This window comes from Geospiza fortis, unplaced genomic scaffold, assembly GCF_000277835.1.
Source record: "Geospiza fortis unplaced genomic scaffold, GeoFor_1.0 scaffold381, whole genome shotgun sequence".
Classification (NCBI taxonomy): domain Eukaryota; kingdom Metazoa; phylum Chordata; class Aves; order Passeriformes; family Thraupidae; genus Geospiza; species Geospiza fortis.
The window spans coordinates 1,419,674-1,441,354 of NW_005054348.1; the positions used below are offsets into that span (position 1 = coordinate 1,419,674).

Sequence of the window (21,681 nt, forward strand, 5' to 3'; positions counted from 1 at the left end):
CTCGTCCTGGGGACCCATGCAAATACCACATAGTTATCTTACATCAGGAATATAAGATGATTCACACCAAGCTTGTTTGCCTTATTAAAGCACACATTTTATGAAACAGGACACTGAACTTCCCTTTTTAGCATTTTATTCCTATTAACCCTAGCAATTGCCGAGGTTTTTATTTCTTCAAGTAAACCACCCCACCCTTTCACTCAGCCTCACTCATATTCATGGTGACAGAGAACACGATGGCTTCCTTTCAGTAAGTCTAAATAAAGCTCAAGAAAGCCTGAATCCAATCAACAGAATTTCAAGAGGAAATTCAACGGAACATATTGCATATATACAGCACTGCTACTGACTTCAACACTTTGTGTTTTGAAATAAAGGGATAATTTTGGCTTTCCAGAGCAAATGACAACCCAAAGTCAAAACTAAACTGAAGGAATGAACAGTAAGACAGAGTTCCAAAACCAATTCAGCTTTGCACAATGTCTGACAGACCCTTGAAAAGAACACTGATGGAAACATGACCATTCATTCCAACACTATTGCCAAGCCTTCTGCATGTACACGGGCCACGAAAGACCTGACTTTTCTTATAGTTCTAACTTTTGAAGTTTAGAAACAGAATGAGAATCTCATCTCTTATTTAAGAAAACATACCTCAGCAGGTTTTTAAAACCTCATAGTTAACAAACAACGTGAAAAACACATTAAAAGATTCATTTGAATCTTACAAGACTATTTTTTCCCAACACAACCCATATAAAGTATTGCCTACTGCAACTGTCATATCTGATTTCTTCAGACATTACAAAACATCACAGTAATTGTATTTAACTGATATAAAACAAACACAAAAATTTATGTTCTCATCTATATTCCAATTAAACTGCAGAATCACCTCAGATGTCAATTTATTAGGAAAAACCGTATTCAAGAAGAATGCAACACTCCCTCTTGCCTCCCCATTTAATAATAGCTGCTATGATCTGTGTTCCCAATCACAACCTGGGGAACAGAGAACAATTCCCAAGAGATGCCCAGTTCTGTTATCACCGCAGCTGCAGCTACAGAGAGGTACTAATTACTGACCCTTCTACAGTTGTGTTCTCAGCTACCTGATGTCTCTTTACCTGAAGTTGTTGCAGCCCAGAACAACTCCCACAATGTTCTTGCCGATATCATGCACATCTCCCTTCACAGTTGCCAATACTATTGTACCCTGGTAAGGATTCTGGAAGTTGAAGTAGCAAGAGTTAAATTACTCAGAAGCCTTGGTATGTTTGAACACACCCTTCAACAGTGCAATCCTAATCCATGACCCAGACTTCTATTAGAGTACTGCAAAGTGTAGTACAGATAATACAGTAAGTATTAAAAACCATCTTAAAAGATCCAGGTAATAGAAGCTTTCATATGAATTAGTCTTCCAAAATGCATGGATGTTATTCAAAAATCTGTGTTTGAAAAAACAAAACAGCACATAAAACCATTTCAGATCTGGATAGCATTTTTTGCAGTGCAATAACTGAACTCCTAAGGTACTTCTGCTCCAAATATACACCTTGCCAATAAAGACATTAAATATTTAGAACAAAAGGGTATGAATACTTATAATTACATGTCTGTTTGTGCATCAAGATCAATATTTTGATGCAATGCTAAGAAAAATGGGATATTAGCAAACTTAGAAATTAGAGGAATTAGAAAAAGCAGAAGAGGCTCATTTTTATGCAACACAAATAACAACAGAGTTTTCAGTGCAGTGATCAGGCTACTTGAGACTACCCAAGCTGAACAAACAGGCTGAAGAAGGATCAGCTTGAAGAAAGGAAGCTGTTCTGTCACAAGCAGGTCCTAGGCTAGATGGCATTCAGCCTGACAAAAGGGTGCTGCCAGCAGCACAACAGTGGAACTTCCCACAGCAGTTCTCCACCAGGACACAGGACTTGGCAATACCTTTTTAGTTGTATAATCACTGCCGTCATTTGGAACAGCTCCAGGCTATAACAGTAGTATGTCTGAGCTGCTGCAGCATCAGATGCCAGCAAGCAACTACATAAATTGCACAGAATTTAAATAAAGTGGAAATCTGAGCATATTGCATGTGAAACTACAAAATATTTTTCCAGACAGTATCTCATCTCCGTTGCATGTGGCAGAACTGGATGATTGAACCCTTCTATGAAGCACGTTATATTTCTGGACATAGAGAGCAGCTCTCTATTTCATGAACCTACATTGCTTTTGTAGTTGCAATATTATGGGTTAAAAAATCTTGATATATTACCAAGAGTGACATTAGCATTTTCCTGTGGTTCTAACACATTTGTTGAATAAAATCCATGGATCTCCACCAATGTTGCTGTTTACTAAAATCTAATATCTCCCCAGTGCTTCTGTTTTACAGAAGGCCACAGAACAGAGGAAGCAAAATGGAGGTCTGTAAGTCAGCCATCTCAGTAAATCAACAGAAAATTTTGCAGCTGAAAATATACTGCTGGGGAGTGGGGAAAAAGATTAATCAAGGACTGGGAGAAGAACAAAACATGCTGGCCCACATTAGGTATCATACCTAATCATACCTAATAATTACTGATGATTTCATTAGTGATTGATTAAAAAAAAAATTGGATGCACATAAGAAGGAAAATCTTTGCTGGATAGCAAATGACATGGGCAACAGCACATACCACTCTAAATAAACCCTTTTTAAGGCACACTTATTTCAATTGTCTTAAGCAAGGAGGTCCTCAAGTTCTGGGCATACATCCAAAGGCCTTCATTTTTTTTCATCTTTGATAGAGATCCACAGCCACAGCTATTTTTCCTCAAATGTAACTATCAATGCTTTGCATTTCCTGGCAGTCTGTGACTAAAACTGTCCTGGAGGGTACAGTGGCCTGGGTAACATCAGACAGATCAGTTACCAGAGTCTGCAAATCTTTTTCCTTCGAGCCAATGTACTTTGGGAATAGATGCAGCTGTTTTATCTCTTTCATTGATTCTCTATATAGTGGCATGTCTTTTTAAGAGGAAGGAACTACATCTCATGCCCAGCAGAAGGTAGAGAAGGCAGGATGACAGAAGCCCTGCCTTTTTCTCCTGCTCTCCTCAGCCACACAGAACATCTAACTCACTCTCTTAGAGTGTTTGCTGTCTTTTTTAGAATGTCTCAAATTCCACTTCTTTCTAGCCAGAGAATTAAGTGGCAGAGGGTTCACAGAAGATCCTAATCCACTGCTCATGGAATCAATGGGGTAGCAATTTTAAACAACTTCGAACAGGATCAGAACAAAACAGAGGGTGTGAAATACCAGCAGTGTTGTCTGAATTAAAAGAGAACAGCATGAGCTGGAGAGAGATGATGAAGTGAAAGGTGATTTGTGACAGCCAGAGAACAGATTAACTTGAGATATAGGAGAGAAGACACCTTCGTATTTGGAAAGAGCACGGGAGAAGAGACAAGGCATTTTCCTTCTTTCATGAAGATCAATCAGATTTAATTATCAGGCTGTTTTTCTTTCCAAATTATTTCCTGTATTTGTTACATTTGTGCTGGACAATCACACAACAGATACACAGAAAATACATTGTAAGAAGATTTAAGGCAAAGAATTAGGAACCATTAAAAATTTTGAAAGAGAATTAGAGAGTTCACCCCGGGCAGAAGTATTAGAAGCAAGTAGCAAAATCTGCCATTAAGTTAGAATAAATAACACCAAAATTAAATGCCTGTAAAGATACAAGAAATTAGTAACATTGGCATAAAGGGCCTACAAAGGCTCACTGGCATAGTTCAGAAAACTTTGTGAGCTTAGGCACGCACCAAGCAGAGTTCCACAAAACCACGAATTTCAAACCTAATCCAAATTTTGACTGAGATTGTCAGTCTCCATGTGACTGCATCAACTCTCCAGCATAATAAATATAAATAGCAACAAATAATTCTTATATTTGTCATAGCACTCTTATGAAAGAACTACAGCACAAAGGATTGTATCTTGCCTCTTCTTCTGTGCTGCCTTGCTTGGCTCTCCTTTCTTCTCTTTCTTTTTCCATATAGGGAATAAGGTGGCCAACTGCTTTCTTCATAACTCGAGCAGACTTTATCACCTGCACAGGTAAAGGTGGGGGCAGAATAAACAATTAAGACAAGGTATAGGAATAAACTCAGTTTTCTTTTAGCTTTCTCATTCAGGCAATAAATTAAACTTTATTTGCAGCCCCAGGTGGCAGTTTTCAGATCACTCTGTGGCTGCAGGCTGCTGGCCTTTCTGGGCTAAGGCTCTACACAAAACACTTTCTTCCACAGTGCAGCTTCCCAGACCAATCACAACAGAACCAAAGCTACAGATGGGCCCAGACTTGGAAGGTGCTAAACACAGCAAATTTTACTTGGGCTTTTACTCTCTTGCATTTTTTTCATGAGCTAAGACTTAAAACTGCATTTCAAATAAAGCAAAAACACTCAGGAAGAACAGAAACAAACAAAATCATACACAAAGTTGAGTTTCAAAGTAAAGTAAGAAAATGGCTGCTTCTCAGCAGTACCTGAATTTTTGCAATTCCTACATTTTACAATGCGAGTTTTTGTAAAGTAGGAAAATATATTACATTATTTTCTCATTACCTGAGGCAGAAACATCTTTCCAGCACCAAAAAGATCACCAACAATTTTCATGCCATTCATCAAAGGCCCTTCAATTACATTTAGAGGTCTAGGATATTTTTCCTGGTTTAATCTTGCTTCTTCTGTATCTGCAATGACATACTTCTCAATGCCCTGAGGAAAAAAAAAAAGAGAGAAGCTTTTATCTTGCTAGAAATACAATTTTTATTTAGTTGCCTTCTCCCCAGAAAAACCCCACAATCAAAGTACAAATAGATAATGTAGATACTGATAGTCTTTAAAAATACCTCAAATGTGTATTGAAAATAGTCTTTCTCCCTTTGGTTCAAAGGAACCAAAACACTGCAGGTCTTAGGCAGATAAAGTTACTCACAGCATTTCCCCAGTATTAACAGATTTGTTCATTTTTCTTAACTTTGTCATCAGAAAAACCCAACACTCAAAAGGCTGCTTCCTCAGTCCAGGTGCCACTCAGTGCAGTACTACTGAAGGATCAAAACCAGCCCTAGGAAGTAAAAGGAGTGTGTTCCAAGCAAAAGCTGCATGTTTCTACCAACACCAGTGGAATAAAATATTAAGGGTCAAAGACTTCAACTTCTGAAGCTTAAAGACACACCTCTAGGATAAGTTTTCTCTAGTTTTCTCTGTTATTGAAATTAAATAGATCAGTTGCCTTTATTATTGGTTGTTAATTAATAGCTTGTGAAAAAATGGTAGCCAAAGAACTTTTAAAGGCAAATATGTCCCTTAAGGTCTGACCTGAGCTCATGGCTCTGAGCTCTGATGGCTAGGACAGTTTTCCACAGAGATTACCTTGATGAGAGCATATTCCAGCCTTTCCTCCACAGAGCCTTTACGCCACTCATCAGTCTGTACAACTTTTTTTCCTCCTTGGGCATGGTTCTGAAAAGACATCCATAGGAGCTTGCATGCATAAGAGGTATAATTAAGGACTTCACATTCAGAAAACCGAGGATATTTCCAAGTAGTGACTCATAAAATAATTTTAGACTATGCAAAAGGTTTATATACATGCAAATCATGTTGCAAACACCTGTGATGTAACACATGCACCCAGGGTGCCTACATCCCAATAGGTATACACCTCAATGAAAATCTAAACAAAATAATTTTTTTTATAAAAAGAGAGAGCAGTTTGACAAATTTTGTGCTCATAAAAATGATGACATGACTAATCCTAAGGGATTTACTTCTGGGAACATATTTTAAATTGATTCCTGGCCCACACATTACATTTAATTTTAAAATTCTAATTAATTTGGCACTAATTCAGTTTCTGCTGGAATAGGTTATGTTATTCCATATCACAGACGTGTTTTCAATCAGTCAGCCTACAAAACTACTGTTTGTCACACACATAGACTGCCCCAAGCTACCAGATATCCTCTCTGTCTCACACTCATACTCCCCTTGGCTATGAACACAGAGGCCAAAAGGGCTTCATAGTGCAAGAAAGTTCACAAGCACCCACCCCAGGAAGACTCACAGAAGAGCACCTTATCCAACACACTTCAGGCAAGTAATTTCTTTTCCTTACTCAGTTATTAGACATAATCTGACATCTTTCAGGTCTTATGAACTTCCTATACTTTTGAGTACTCATCAGCAAGTTCTTAAAGATAAAGCCATGGAAACAAGACCTCATTCATGGGAAAACAGAACAGCTTTCATCCATGTTTATACAAATATTAGCTAACTTCACAACTTCTCATTTCCTAATCTTATTCCCCTCATATGTCTAGATTGTAAAAAGGAATGAAGGAAGGAATAAAATGCTGCCTGGAGACAACATAGACTTACATTAATTCTTAGTTATATTAAAAACCTGACTGGACATGTCCCTGAGTAACCTGATCTTGGCTGGCCCCTGATTTGAGTAGGGGGCTTGTAGTAGATGATCTGCAGAAGTCTCTATCCACCTCAGGAATCACCCAGTGTGATTCACTGAAATGATACCAAGTGCTCTTCAACCTCTGGCCAGAAACTTTAACAAGGGAACCACTCCAGCCTAAAAGTAACCCATGACACTGTAAGGTGGACATGCAGGAGCAAAAGTGTTCAAGAATGTCTGCAGTTAGAATGTCTGCATCATAGAAAATGGTTTTTAATCTCAAACTTCAAACAAAGACTGATTCCCTAAATCTGCAAGGATAAAGTTCCTCTTTTTTGCCACTAGACTATTTCACTCCCTCAGTAAAACTACCACCACTAATAAAAGCAGATTTTCCAACAATGGCTTCCCAAACTTACAGACCTAGGACTCAACATCCACTTTTATTTCTACTTTTAAGGCTCCATTTAAATTCACATTCAGCCTTCTGCAGAAACACTTGCTCAAGTAATCCCTTTCTAACTCTCCCTTTATTTTCCTTCCTCTTTAGGCAATCTTGAATACACCAATGGTGCAACTCAGCTTAAACAGACAAGATCACTCCCAGGTGAATTGCTTGGACACCAAGAACACCATCTGGAATAGCCTAAGCACAAGGGATAAAGAGAGTCTTCCTGTAGTAGTTTTTAACACTGCCACTGTTACTATAAACCATGCACCACCACAGAGCAAAATACAAACCAAGTAAAGCTCTGCACAGAAACATGTCTCCAGGAGCTATAAAACAGACATGCAAATCTTCTTGTGCATTCAAATCTAACAGCCACCTAACCCAGTGAGATTTTTTCTATATCTCCCATTCAGAACAGAATTTCACCAGTTATCTTACAGACAACTGTAACTTTTGCCCTTTATCACCACCATCATTAAAATATCTCAAAACCACTAAATACCTGATCCTCAGTCTTGACACATTATTTGAACTGGAAGTCTATGCAGAGCCACAAATCACAAGCAACTATTTCACTCTTTTATATACTCCAAGCAAACCATTACCACCAGAGAGATAGGTTTACTCTTAATCTCCCACAGTGCACTTGTCATTTAAGTTCGAGCACCAAGATCAGCTTGCTTATGAGCTGGCCTTTTTTTCTGGTTTTTGTTGGTTTGTGAGTATTTTTTTGGGGGGAAAGTCTGGTTGGGATTTTTGCTTCTTATTTTTTGAGGGTTTGTTTTTTTTCTGTAGAGAATGCCTATGCAGCTTGGTCTCCTGAAGCATATGAAGAGCCCTGGCACAGGCTCTTCCATGGCATGAAACTGGAGAGGTGATCTATCACAGGTTACTCATTTTATTCTTCTGTGTTAATAACTGAATCACTTGTAGTATCATCAGGAAATTTTTACACCCACAGTTATACTGACACATGTGGTTTATAGGCTGTTTTACCTATCACCTGCAGGGAGGTGGTAAGGCTCAGGTGCTAAGCTAACTACTGTTCAAAGCTTAAAACTGGAAGTTACCTGAGCATAATGTAAAAGTTTCTCTGTCGCATCAGGATCTTTGTTCCAGATTAGATTTTCACACAGCTGTAGCAATTCCTTGTGGATATCATCATACACAGGCAGATTCCCAGCATTCACAATTCCCATGTCCATGCCATACTGGAAAAAACCACAGAGAATCCTGCAGACAAGGCTGTCAGACATAGCACTGCACATCTGCCAAGTGCAAACATATGGAAGCCAAAAGCACATTATACCTTAATCGCATGGTAAAGGAACACTCCATGCATTGCTTCTCGAATGGCATCCATTCCTCGAAAGGAGAAGGACAGATTGGAAAGACCTCCACTTATCCTGGCTCCTGGCAGTGTTTCCTATGGAAATTGCACACAGATTTTTAGAGAAGTGCTTTCTAAAAAGGAAATGTAAGTAAAGCATTCAGTTCATAAAACAGTTGGCCACTGGGCTCAGAGCATTGGCTATGTACCCTTTCTCTTTTCCCTGTTCCAGATCCTTCTAGTTACTCAAATTATAAAAATCAATTCAAATCTGCAGGAAAATTTACAAATAAAGGAAAGATCCAGCAGCTACTGTGGTTTCCATTGTCACAGGTGCTATTCTGAACACATCAGTTCTCCCACTGCAGCATTCCATATTTTCTCCATGCAAACATACTTTAGGCTCTTCCTGTCCCCACTCCTCTGGAAACAGAAGCAGCCAGTCTGCCTGCTTGCACATCTCAGGAGTAGGCTGTAGCTGAGCAGCTAAACTTAAGGGTGCAGCCCTGCTTCCAGGGGCCCTGTGGTGACAAAGCAGCCTGTGGGGTGTTCACCCCCAGACAGCTACTGGCAGAACATCTCCACATCTATCAGGGTGTCTTGTGAAACACAACACTGTGGTTTCCTTGGCTGCATGCAGGTGATGTTCCTCACTGCTATACTTCTTTACACATACTTTACCTACATAAAAAGTCAGGGTGCCAAATGAATGCCACAGAAAAAGGAATTTTACTGAAAAAAAGCACTTTCAGCACACCTTCAAGGTAGTCCTTCTAGCTTGCACATAAATGTGATCATTACCTCATTTAATTAAGGCAGTATATTTACAGTACAGCAAATGGATTGAAATATATTTATAGAACTATCTGAGGTTGTTCCGCTGGAAATACATCAATACTGGGGAATGTTTGGACTTCAGAAGAGTAGTCCTCCTCACTAGGCTAAAATGTGTAACATTTTTCAGCAGTGTTTTGTTGTTGTCTGAAGGGGGGGTGGTGTTTTTTTTGTTTTATAGGGGTTTAGGGTTTTAAGTCATCTCAGCTATATACTTCAACTTAAAATAACCTTACAACTCACTTTTATGGTTTTAGTAGCATTGATAAAATTTATGGCATAAAGGTTATGTTCTTCCATTCCAGTTCCTATGGTCAAAATATTAGGGTCAAATATTATATCATTTGGGTTGAAGTGCACTTTTTCCACAAGGAGATGATAAGCTCTGGAACAGACTGCAATCTTGGTTTCTGTTTCTGTTGCCTAGTGAAGAAAAAGAATTCTGACATGAAACTTATAGACCACACAAAAAATAAACTCTCCAGAAATCATTTACAGCTCCAGTGACTCAAGACAGAATGTGAACATCACAAATATTAACAAAGGATTATACATAAGAATATTGTACTTAAAATATCACCACCCCAATGCCTGGAGTTTTCACTCAGTTTATAAAAAGCAATCTCACTGCCCAATGTTTCATCATCCTATGCAAAGCCTAATATGTGATTTTTGACATAACTAAATTAATTCACAAAGATTTCACTCTCATGAGAGACAGTTTCTGAACCAAAAATATCTTTGTGAAGGAACAGTTCAGTATGTCTGAATAGCAAGAGACTCTCTTGAACTAACAGAGTTCCATTTAGATCAGTACATGGATTCTTCAAACATTTGAGCAGCATAAGAAATACTTATAAATCAGGGTCAAAACTAAAGTCATAACTGCTAAGATTGTACAAAACACCTCTAAATCAACTGTGTCAATGAAACAAAACAACTTTGTCTTGAAAAAGAGGAAGAACGCCTTACACTTCAGAAGAAAAACACTTCTCCTTTAAAGTGACACTCACCTGCCCCACTTCATCAAAAGCCATAACAACCACAGCTGCTCCATACAATTTAATTTTCCTCGCTTTTTCCAGAAAGTCTTCCTCACCTTCCTTTAGACTGATGCTGTTTACAATACATTTCCCTTGGCAACATTTCAAACCTGCTTCAATCACTGAAAAATTTGAGGAGTCTATGCATAATGGCACCTGTAAATAATAGAGAAGTAAGCCAGGAGAATACACAGAAGTTATGAATTACAGTTCTATGTGCTCTTTGTCCATTTGGACATAAAAATGCACACAACAATTATCAGCATTTATGAAAAAAATGTTTCCACATGATATTCCGAGATTCACTTTGCTTTAAATGCAAAACTGCAAGCAAATTTATTTCAAGAGCTTCAATGGCAGCTCCATCATATATCATATAGCGATCTCTACTTCTCCCTGTAATATCTTGTGTTTCTGACTTAGATACTCATTTTTAGAGAAAGCACATTGCAGAACTATTTTTTTAAAGCCATTCTATATCCATAGCAACTTTAAGGTTTGTGGAAAGCAATACCAATATGCACTGCTAACATATACATTATGGCTTATAACAGCTCCAGAATGAACCTGCATTCAGCTTTTCTAGCCAGTGAAAAGGAGTGGCATATATTTATGTGAGAACAGACAAAAAAGCCTCTGTTTCACCCAAAGGCCTCCCCTATTACAGTGTCACTTCCTCTCGGGGGACAAATACACCTGCCTAAGCACATAAACTGTTTTTATATGAAACGGTATCAACATCTCCTGCATGCAATTTACAAGTCAGTAACACGTTCATTATTGTGACTCAATTACAACCTTTGCAATATCAGGTTCCGAAGAAATGAAGTTACAAAATCTGGTCATTGCAGTGGGGCCATCCAACATCCCATCATCCATATTTATGTCAAGAATCTGGGCCCCCATCTCAACTTGCAATTTGGCTACACTCAGGGCTTCCTAAAGAAGAAAGTCAAAAACCAAAACAACATTGAGAAGAAAAAATCCTAGTTATTCTCAGGATAATATTTCCTTTCTCCAAACTAAGAATGCAGTCAAAAATTTAAAAATTTGTAAGACATCCTATAAGAAAATAAGGAAATGGTCTGTCATGTACAACAATACAGAAAAGTTGCTGATATGGAACAACCTATAAATAATTTGTTTACAGAACATGACATCAGAGACCTGATGCGCTGGTAGCATCATCGACTGTAGAAAGTTGGTCCTATGCTTAATTGAATAATTTAAGATATGCATGGTAACAAGGACCTGTGACTGCACAAGATGACAGGAAAATACAGTCTCTGTGATGGTATGAAATAAGGGCCTTGCATTACAAGCTCTGTGTTTTGTAACAGGATACTTAATTTTTAAAGGCTGTTCAACTTTTTTGCAAGCTGCAGAATAATCACAAGTGCTAAGAAGGAAAACTAAAGCTTTTCCCCCAGCCTAGATAAATATCTGAACACCCATATCTGTTCACTTTCTCTTTTCTGTCATTCTGCAGAGTCTCTAACAACCCGTGTTTAAAGGTCTCTTCATTTAATAAGCCTACCCTGCTTCATGACTTCTACAAGCCTAAGTGTCAGACTTCCAAAAATACCAGCTAAGGCTTTCATTCTGATTTGATGTAACATCAGAGTATACTCTGGGAAAGAGCCTCAGCTCTCAAGAAAAGTCACTCTGCTATTTGTTTCAATGTTACAGCATCAATTCACACCAGTAAAGAATGAGTCTTCCAACCTCTTCGTTTCTGCCCTGCAGTAGTTTCAAGAAAGCCATTACCCTCTAAGCATCTTTTTCTGTACCAATGCTCATGTAGCATGTTGGAGTCAAAGATCAAAGGAGGTAGCAATTAGACGTAATCATAATGCTGAGCAGAACTGGGGAAGTGAGGAAGGGGAGACAGAGTGAGAGCTGCACAGTGCCACAAACTATCCCAAGTCAGATGTTCCTCTTAACTTGAAAGAGGGGATTGCACCCACCTTCTTTCCCCTCTTCTCTGTAAACCAACCCCTAGATGCAGCACAACCAGGACATTTTCTAAACCATTACCAGCTGTATAACTAAATTAAAAATTAAGTTTCCTGTAACACTTGTCAAAAAAAAACCAGAAGTCCTTGTAAAGCCCTTCTCACAAAGTTATTAGTAACTGGCAAGCAGAGAAACAAAGAACAGTGAAAAAATAAATCCTCCACATTTTCTTACTCTTGTAACTGGTATAGAATAGTGCTTTGTGCCAGCAAAACAAACAGTAATAGTGTTTGGAGCAGTAGAAAATCAGAGCATCAGCTATAAAGATTATTTTTCATGTTAATATGTATACTTCATAGTTGCCTGCCATGATGAGTTTAGCAAACTTCCGTGATCCTGCAACATTGCAGCGTTCACCAATATTAACGAAGTTGGTGTATGGCCCAATCCTGAATGGCTCCAGACCTTAAAAAGATATTTTTGAACATATTTGTTAAAAAAGAAAAGAAAAAAATGAGTAAAAAAGACAAAATCTCTTTTCTGAACTGTAAAATAAAGGTCTTTCTCTCTCTGCGAATAGTGATTTCTCAGTACATCAGCACTCTAATGAGTAACTAGCAAAGCAATGCAATGAAACAGCTGCCAATACATACACCAAATCTTCTGTTCTTCCTCCATGACAGTCAATAATTTACCCGACCCACAAAAAATAACAACCACCTTTTACAATACAGAAGTTAAGCTATGATTCTTTGGACATCTGTGTGCATGTCCTCTCAACTTTCAACTATTTTGCCTCATGCATGACACCCTGAGAGAAGCAACAGCCCATTGAATTGACTGACCAACAAGAGCAGCTCATAACCTCATACCCTAGTTCAGAGAAACAAGGCCAGTTGGGCCCTTGGGTAGCAGGCAATGCAGAGGCAAACAAACTCTACAGCAGAACCAAATAAGCTAAGGCATGACATCCCAAGTCCACCATGATATATTTTATTTATGCTAAACTGATTTGACCTGAGGTTAAAATGCCAGACTGAAAAGATGGTACTCTTTTATTGAGGTACATGGCTCAAAGGCTTAAAAGAATGCCTAAAGTGTGGAACATACAGATCTAGACTTTGTTAAAACAAAACATGTTCTAGACTGGGATGTATTGCTGGAACATGGAACACAGTCCCAGTATGACTGAATAAGCATCCAAGGTTAGACAGGACAGCCCTCACACAGCTGGTGTACAAGGCTCTCATCCCAGCTCTGCCAATAACTGTAGCCAAATTACTTGGTCTCCCTGTGTTTGACCCTCCCTGTTGTAAAGTGAAGATACTCTTTCACCCTTACAACAGGTCTGAGACTTGCAGAGTAGATTATGTTATACAAGATGGCAGCAAAAATGTTCTACTACTTCTTTAGCCAAAACAGTAAGACTTAGATGTGGTTACACATCCATAAGTTTGCTGGAGTCAGGTAGAACCAGACATTCACAGCATTGTTCTGATCAGCAGAAAACAGCCAATAAATTTATAAAGGAAACTTGCATTAGTTAGGAAACTAAACTGTTACACACTTTACCTGACAGCAGCATGTATCCTTGAGAGACAGAAGGTGGAACACGAGGCTTACAGAATTTCACAGCTTCGGCAATTTTTCTGAGTTACAGAAATAAGAAAGTTATCAATTAAAATTAAATTACTCCAGACAAGATTCAAACAGACATAGACATACATTCAAACACTAGACATACAGCTACACTTCCAATTTAGCCTTGTAGAGACAATACTAATTATGTAGTTTCACTTTGTGAGGCCAAAGACAAAAACATGCTCCCACAAGATTCTAATATAGCTGTTTGCAGGAAATATACAATGCTGAAGGTTTTTAAAGTACAGAATGAGATACAATGAGACGCTCAAAGGATTTCAGAATCAGTGCTCAACCACACTGACTCTTACCATATTCATGATTTGCTGAGCTGAGCAACTGCTAATGACTGAAATACCAGAACCAGCCAACCAAAAAAAAACCCCACAAAACCCCAAGCAAACAAAACAAACAAACACCAAGCCCAAACAAACAAAAACAAACAAACAAAAAAAACCCAATCACCCTCCACAAAAAAACAGAAACAAAAAACCCAAGGGACAAACATTGCTCTGTACTGAGACACATTTCTCAGATGCCAGAATGACTCATGCCGTTCACATTCATTTTCTCTTCACACTAGTCAGGACTGACACACACTGTCCTCTACATGTTTACATGGCACCTCTTCCCAGTTTACGTCAGGGTAAAAATTAATCACAACAGCCCTTTCTTTTTTGAGTTTAAGTGAAAAAAGGAGGCTTTCCCACTGAGCTACTTGCAGAGACAAAGACATCAAATGCTCCTTCTTACTAGTCAGGACCAGCACCATCTGTACAGCATTCATAGAACTTCTGTTTAGGAATTTCCCCAACAAACACACACACATCCCTTCCTTCCATCTACCATCAAAGGAAACCTTAAGTTTCACCTTGTGGACAAGATTGCAAAAAAAGAGAAAGAAGATACAGCACAATAAAGGAGAGAATGAGAAGTCTATTCTATTCATCAATAGAGAGGGAGAAGTAATTCCAGAACAATTTTAGACGACAAAACCAAAGAGGTTTAATCCTTGTCTGAACCACACCTCAACTCATTCTTCAAGACATGAACAGGCCGTTCCCACTTCATATATTGCTGCTATTGGCATTCAAGGGATCCACCTTTTCAGGAAACTCTAAGACAAGCCATGGAATATTGTGCCAGAGAAGCAGCACTTAAATTTACTTTGCAGTCCAGAGCTGTAGCACATGAAGTACCTGATATGTGCTGGTGTGGTACCACAGCAACCTCCAACTATGTTGACCAAACCATCCAAAGCAAAATTCTGTAAGAGGAACGAACATTTTGGAAGTAGTTATTAAAGCTATATTAGATATACATTTATTTATTTATTTTTCTCCACACGTGAAGCAATTCAGGGAGCTCAGAAAAAAAGCACTAAATTAAAAAAACAATTTTCACTATATTGTCTCTTTAGGATTTGTTTTGAGATCGGATTCCCAAGGCTAACCAGCAATTTCAACAGACAATTTCAAGAGACTACATTTGAAACTGGCCTATTTTATACTGTGTTCTTGCTGACACACTGCAGTTTCAGACACACAGTTTTGTCTTGCATAGATCCAGTGGCATGGGGAAAAACACTGCACTGGAACACCCTCAACATCAGCAGTTCCTGTACACATAACTCTGTGAAATTGTGCCAAGTTCATAAACACCACTCAGCTTTTTGAACAATCCCCAAATAGAACAGTAAGAACACAGGAGTGCAATGAGCAACATGCACAGATCAAGCGGCAGGAAACCTTAGCTTAGTACATAGAAGTAATTAAGGTTTTCAGTTTCCTAAGTAGTTTTCCTAGCATGATACTTCAAATCACTATCATTGAGCAAATTGTCCATAAACAATCCAAATAACATACATAGCTATCTGAAGGAAAAAAAATCCATCTCCAGTATTGTAACAAGTATGCACAGGATACAAGCAGAGTTCTTATCTACTAGTAGATCAGATGTGACATAATCAGAAGTATTTTATACCTTTATATGCTTGGCAGTCACTTCTGGAGTTTCATCATAACCACCAAAAGTATTGGGAAGACCTTAAAACATAAATTTTTTTCAGTATTACAATTTGTTTAAAGTCCAAAAGAACAGAACTTAATTCCATAAAAGGCACATTTAAAACAGCTACAATTGTATGAGGACTAAAATACCTCATCACCCTTGCAATCACTACTCAGCAGATTATTTATTATGCAAGAAAGTATTCTGGATTCATTGTCACAGAACTAACAACAGTTACTTTCAGCAGTTTAAAATATTCTTACTTTCTTTTTAATAGTAAAATCAATCATCTTTTTAAGCTACTTCAACTCTATTATTGCTAAGGAGATGGAACAGGTTAGCTACATTTCATGTGCCTGAAAGCATAGGAACATGGGCACCAACACACCTGCATTGGGGTAACAGATGATGTAGGCGCTTGTACATTTTCCAATTGTTTCAATGAATGGACGCATTTCAACTGCCCCTAAAGCACAATTTAAGCCAATACTGGAAAATAAATTTTCAAAAATTATGTTGAAGTAAAAACACCTTTTACATACAGAACAGATAAATGTTAGTGCTGGCAACTGCTAACTCCCACAATCATCTAAAACAAAACCAACCTGATCTCCAATTTCTTTAATCATCATCACCAATACAGCATGACTGTGCAAAAGGAGAACCCTCAGATGGAAAAAAAGCACAAGAGGGAAGGGGGCTGGGCTGAATTGAACCGGGAACAATAAATCAAGATTTCATTTCAAAATCCAGGAGGAAAGTGGCAGCATTTTGACAGCAACTGCAGCAACACGACGGCTCTGTTTTCTAGGTAAGAGAGAGAACAAGTGGAATGAGAATGGCAGATGGGAAAGGAGTCTTGCGCTGCAGGAAAAAGTATGAAAAAAGGTTGAAAAGGCAAGACCTGCTTCAAGCTGCTAACTCACCATTTTCTTTACAAATTACACATAAATTCCGTCAACTTTGGAAGAGAGCAAGTGCCTCCACCAAGAAGCCTCATGGCATCACTAAGCTTGAGCAACTGAATCTGCTACATCTTACTAACCAAGACAGCATTACAGCAGAAGAATTTTTCCATTAATAAGTTTCTAAACAATTTTACCAGTATATGAGATATAATAATATTTTCTTTCATTCAATGACAGATACATAAATGAGACTTACACTCAAAATATCTCCATTTGTATTAAATACAGAAATTGCTCTTGCAGAAAGTACGTAAGATATCTTTTACATGTTTCCTGATCTTTCTGCACCATTCCAGAAACCCCCTTGTGAGCACTGCAGAACTCAGAAAGTGTTCCTAGAGCTGCTGGAAGACATAAAAAAAGCTTTCTCCTTTCCTGGAATAACAGTCTCAGAGAGGATGCAAGCTAACCCACTGAAACAGGAATGCATAACAACCACATCTCCCAACTGACTGAGCTCCACAGACAGCCGAGCTAATTAAGTGCCTGTATGCCCACTTAGTTTCACAGAGGTCAAAAGCAGAAAAGTCCTGCACAAGACTGGGAGCATAAAATCTTTTTTGACTTTTCTCCTGTTTCCAAGGAGTAGGCAGGGCATTGGTAACTCCATAAGTAGTAGCAATTGCAGTCAGATTTACTTGTTGAACAGAATGAAAAACTGTTGAAATCTGAGGGGCTCACAGCAACATCCAAACCAAGGATCTTGAATATCACAGTCATGGATCAAGATCAAATAACACACAAGCCCCTTCTCCAAATAACTTAGGGATGAGACAGTAAGGGTTTGGTTGTATTTTTGGTTTGGTGTTTGAGGGGGGAGGGCATATGTGTATATGTTTTTTTTTAACAGCAACCTCTACCCTTCAAAGTGCTTTCTCTAATACATCTTATACTAGCCAGAAAATTTTGAAAATAACCTTTTTTGTTCTCACTTCAAGATCTGATGTTTACATATCTTTAAATCCATCATACAGATTCCCTGGCTACAAATAGCAAGCCCAAGGAATACACAATTCATTACAGGAATGAGGCTCTGGAATTCATTTCAAAGTATAGGCTCCCACACACTCATGATTTTCAAAGCAAAGTAAGTCCAGAACAGTTAGCAAGACTGCCCTTATCAAATGAGGACAAATGCAGTGTATTTCCTACTCTTAAGTCACTTAATTTACTAGCTTCCAGCTCATACTCCCCACACTCCAAACTGCCTGAATTATTACCCATTACAGGAGTTGCTGACAAGTATATTCGTGAGCATGACACAATCCAAGCATTACTTGTCTCAGAACTGTACCAAAGACATGCACATTCATTCAGAAACAAAAAGTAGCTTCTGTGGCCAGTATCATCTCCTCACGGCACTCAACATCATGCAAGAAAATATTTGAGAAAAGCAAACTGTAAATCATGCCATAAAAGCAAGCAGCCTTGAGGCAAATAGCTGATATTCTGTCACTGCTACCCTAGTGTAATAAGCACCACACACTCATCTTAAACATCACCTCCCTCTCTTGCTCATTTCTCCACAGCAGTCATACATAAACTCCTGTGAAAGATAAGGCTGCAGAGCACCGTTGGGACCAGAACAAAATCCACATTATGGACCAAAACTCAGCGTATGTCTTCTTAATGCTGCCACAGTAGAAACAATCATAGAATCTGAAACAACACATCTGAGCATCTTTCTTGGCAAGCAGCTTGACATGTATCCTTCAGCACTTATTAAGTACAGCTCATGAGTTTCTCAGCTACCACTTCCCTCATCCAGACACAAAGTACACATTTTTAAAGGTGGAGTCCAAACCAAACTGAATTAAGGATGACACATCACCCTAATCGGGGCATACACAACCCAAAGAGAAACATATGAACATGTATAACACGATTCCTAGGATCCTACCATTAATCAGCTTTTTCACAACCCTAAAGCCACTCTGCACCAATTTGGCCACAGAAACAACATTAAATGCAATCTGTTCCAACCACTAAAACCCTTCTGCTACAGTGCTGTATAGTAGCCTTTTCACAAATGAGAAACAGGCCCTAAACATTGAGATCCATAAGACAGCTTTTATAAAATATGCTTTAATAAATTCTTGATTTCTGCTCCAGTGCCCTTCTCTCTTCTTCAGAAGCAAGAAAGTTAGAGCAAAATTATCTGAGACAGACTCATGCCAAATACGGATCACGAGGCCGTGATGCTGAGAGAAGAAGTCAACTACCACCCTGTTCCAAGAGGCTCCATATGTTACCTCTGGAACACCGTCTGGTCTGGGAAAGTGGAGCCTCAAGGGCAGTCAGGAAAACTGTGAATGCAGTCTTCTGGTTCGGCATCACTGAGATGACAGATTGCGTGGTTTAGCTGAAATTTTGTTGTAAAAACAAACAATGGCTCATCATAATGTGCATGGTGTGCACTACTAACAGTGAACTAAGTGCTTTCAATTAGAATATTCTAAGAAAAAAATATCTATTTCTGGCTTTTGTGTGAAGAGACCCAACCTGAGAGTGAAAAAAGGTAAAGAAGGAAGTGAAGACAAGGAGGTAGAAGAGGGTAAAGCAACACAGAAGAGCAGATAACCAGGGGATGGTATTTAAATGAACATGCAAAACCTTGCACAATGACCAAATCTGGCACATTAACCATTAGCACAGATCTTAACCTCACATTTATTTGAACTTTTCTGCCTGAAGAGAAAAGAATTAAAATAAATGGAGGCATCAGGAGCTCTTAAAAAATCCACGCACATCCTTGAGAAAATCACTCAGGGCACATTCTTCTAAGAGTTCAGTAAAAAGAACACTGCAATAGTATTTTATGCTTTGTTCTTTCAAGATACCCTAAAACACTCTCAGATGGCACTGCTTCCCTCTAAGAGAGACAAGTCCTGCCTGTACCAGGGATTGGCTCCTTGCACAGCCCAAGACAGTAGGAGATGGCAAACTACAGTTTCAGATTTTGACCTAACTGTGATTTCAGGGTAAACACAAAGCCTCAGATTATTTAAAGCAATGAATTAAAAACTCAGCTTTCTTTGGAAACGTAATTTCTGTTGAGGGAATGATAAAAAAACACATTAGCAATGCACATGATTACATATGATTACAATTTGTATAGCTCCCATTTAGCTGCAAGCAAGGGTTAAAATAGAAAAGAATCCCAATCTACAACTAATTAACTAAGAGAATGAATGATACATTTCCTTACCAAAGTGGTTTACTGTGGGAAACACTAATGACAAATGCCTCCCCTGTCTGGCCAGAGAGGGTACGCCCACTCTTATCCACAATAGTTCCAGAAACCTAAATATCAATTGAACACAGAGAAAGAAGAATTAAATGCACAACAGAATGGAAAATTAAAATGGATGAACTGCTATTATTCTAAGCAGAGAGACCTGTGCTCCACTCAAAGCGATGAGGCACAACTCAAACAGAAAAATTAAACCCTTTTCACCATATAAATGTTTAAATATTTTTCTAGGAGAAAGAAGACTGGTTAAAGGTTTTTGTCTTTCCCTCTCTCCCCACTCTGAGTTAAGGGGTTAAGTTAGAAATGTAGTTAGCAAAGATCATATACTGTGATTAGAGCTTAACAAGAAAATCAATCGATACCAGGTGGGGATACTTGAAACAAGGCTGGGAATGACAGGTGATTTATGAAATATTGTAAGAGCGCATAAGCCACAAATACCACTGACTTCTAAGAATGACAGCAGGTTTGGACTGTGACAAGCAAATCAAGGAGCCCTGCCAACTTGACACAGGTGAAGAGTTTACCATGAGGAAGAGGTCTTACTTCCTCCCCAGAAGCCCACTGACCCAATTAAAGAAGACAATTGTGTGGCCATAATGGATTTTCAGCTGATTATAATACAAAGCGGGCAGTTAATGATTATGTATTATGCGTCCTTAGAAACCGCTCAGATATGTAAAACCTTTTCTGTATAAATACAGAGCAGGAGCCTCAAACTCTTCCTGCATGTCTTTGGAAAGATTCCACATGCTTCTGGAGCTGTAATAAATACCCTTCTTTCCAACTTTAACTAGTTGGAGAGTTGTTCTGTCCATGCTTCACTTCCTCAGGGGTAAGAAAGAAAACAAAAGAAAAGGGAGAAAACTACTCTGAACCATCTAGTAGCCAGGTAGCATGAGTACCATGGTATCATTCTGATGGTAGCCTCTGAACCAACCCACAGGGGTTTTTTGTTTAGGAAGCTCTCAGTAGTCACCTTCTTCTCACTTAATCCCCATTTAAACTATTTCTGGTCTCAGCAATGCTATTAAGTTGCTTGGTGCTGGTTGGTGGGAGAGGTGGGTCTGACCTTGACAAGTTACTCCTTTCACCACAAGGGAACATCAGATTTTGCAACTTAGTAGTGGAAGTATAAGTTTTAACCTGTATAATCACACTTCTTCAGCAGTATACAGAGAGATGTGCAAATAATATCTTGACCTCAACTAACTATGAAGTCAAGAATTTGGGAGGCATCTGGATGAGCCAGGAAAGGCTCCTCAGATGTCCTGGTTCTGGGTAGGATATGGTAAATTCTTGCAGAAGCCAGGAGGGGACATGGCTAGGACACCAGAGGTTATACCACATCATTGCCAGGACCACAGAGGTTATACCACATCATCGCCAGGTGTGGGAGAAGGGAGACTCCCCAGTGAGAAGGGGCTCCTTCCAGTGGGACAGGGCGGTGGGTAACACCAGCTCCAAGCCAGTTCGGAGCCAGAGATTTGGGAGACACTGGTCCCAAGCCAGAGGGAGCAGCTGCATGGCTGGAGTCAGATTGAGCTCCATGGTGAGCATCTTTGCATGCGAGTCACTCTTTTACACACTTTTGTTATTAATATTGTTGCTGTTGCTGCTCCTTTTCTTGTTGCTGTTTCCAGTAAACCGTTCGTACTTCAACCCCTGATCTTTGCCTTTTGGGTTTCCAATTCTCCTCTCCTTCCTGCCGCA

General features: G+C 38.9%; 1 protein-coding gene across 3 annotated transcripts in view; it reads right to left on the minus strand.

The window, feature by feature from the left end:
• MTR (5-methyltetrahydrofolate-homocysteine methyltransferase) overlaps window positions 1-21,681 on the minus strand; it is a 51,681-nt gene that overhangs the window by 15,654 nt on the left and 14,346 nt on the right. Inside the window, exons 8-22 of one of the 3 annotated variants that reach the window (XM_014307918.2) lie at window positions 19,924-20,018; window positions 16,136-16,236; window positions 15,721-15,782; window positions 14,937-15,004; window positions 13,669-13,745; window positions 12,449-12,561; window positions 10,939-11,079; window positions 10,111-10,296; window positions 9,341-9,520; window positions 8,243-8,359; window positions 8,004-8,144; window positions 5,444-5,533; window positions 4,631-4,783; window positions 4,006-4,113; window positions 1,131-1,231 (exon numbers count right to left, since the gene is read on the minus strand). In XM_014307918.2, coding sequence (XP_014163393.1) covers window positions 1,131-1,231; window positions 4,006-4,113; window positions 4,631-4,783; window positions 5,444-5,533; window positions 8,004-8,144; window positions 8,243-8,359; window positions 9,341-9,520; window positions 10,111-10,296; window positions 10,939-11,079; window positions 12,449-12,561; window positions 13,669-13,745; window positions 14,937-15,004; window positions 15,721-15,782; window positions 16,136-16,236; window positions 19,924-20,018 — 1,733 coding nt within the window. Of the gene's footprint in view, window positions 1-1,130; window positions 1,232-4,005; window positions 4,114-4,630; window positions 4,784-5,443; window positions 5,534-8,003; window positions 8,145-8,242; window positions 8,360-9,340; window positions 9,521-10,110; window positions 10,297-10,938; window positions 11,080-12,448; window positions 12,562-13,668; window positions 13,746-14,936; window positions 15,005-15,720; window positions 15,783-16,135; window positions 16,237-16,352; window positions 16,451-19,923; window positions 20,019-21,681 lie in introns of those variants that run through there. The other 2 variants (XM_031058784.1, XM_031058785.1) reach the window with 2 other exon arrangements.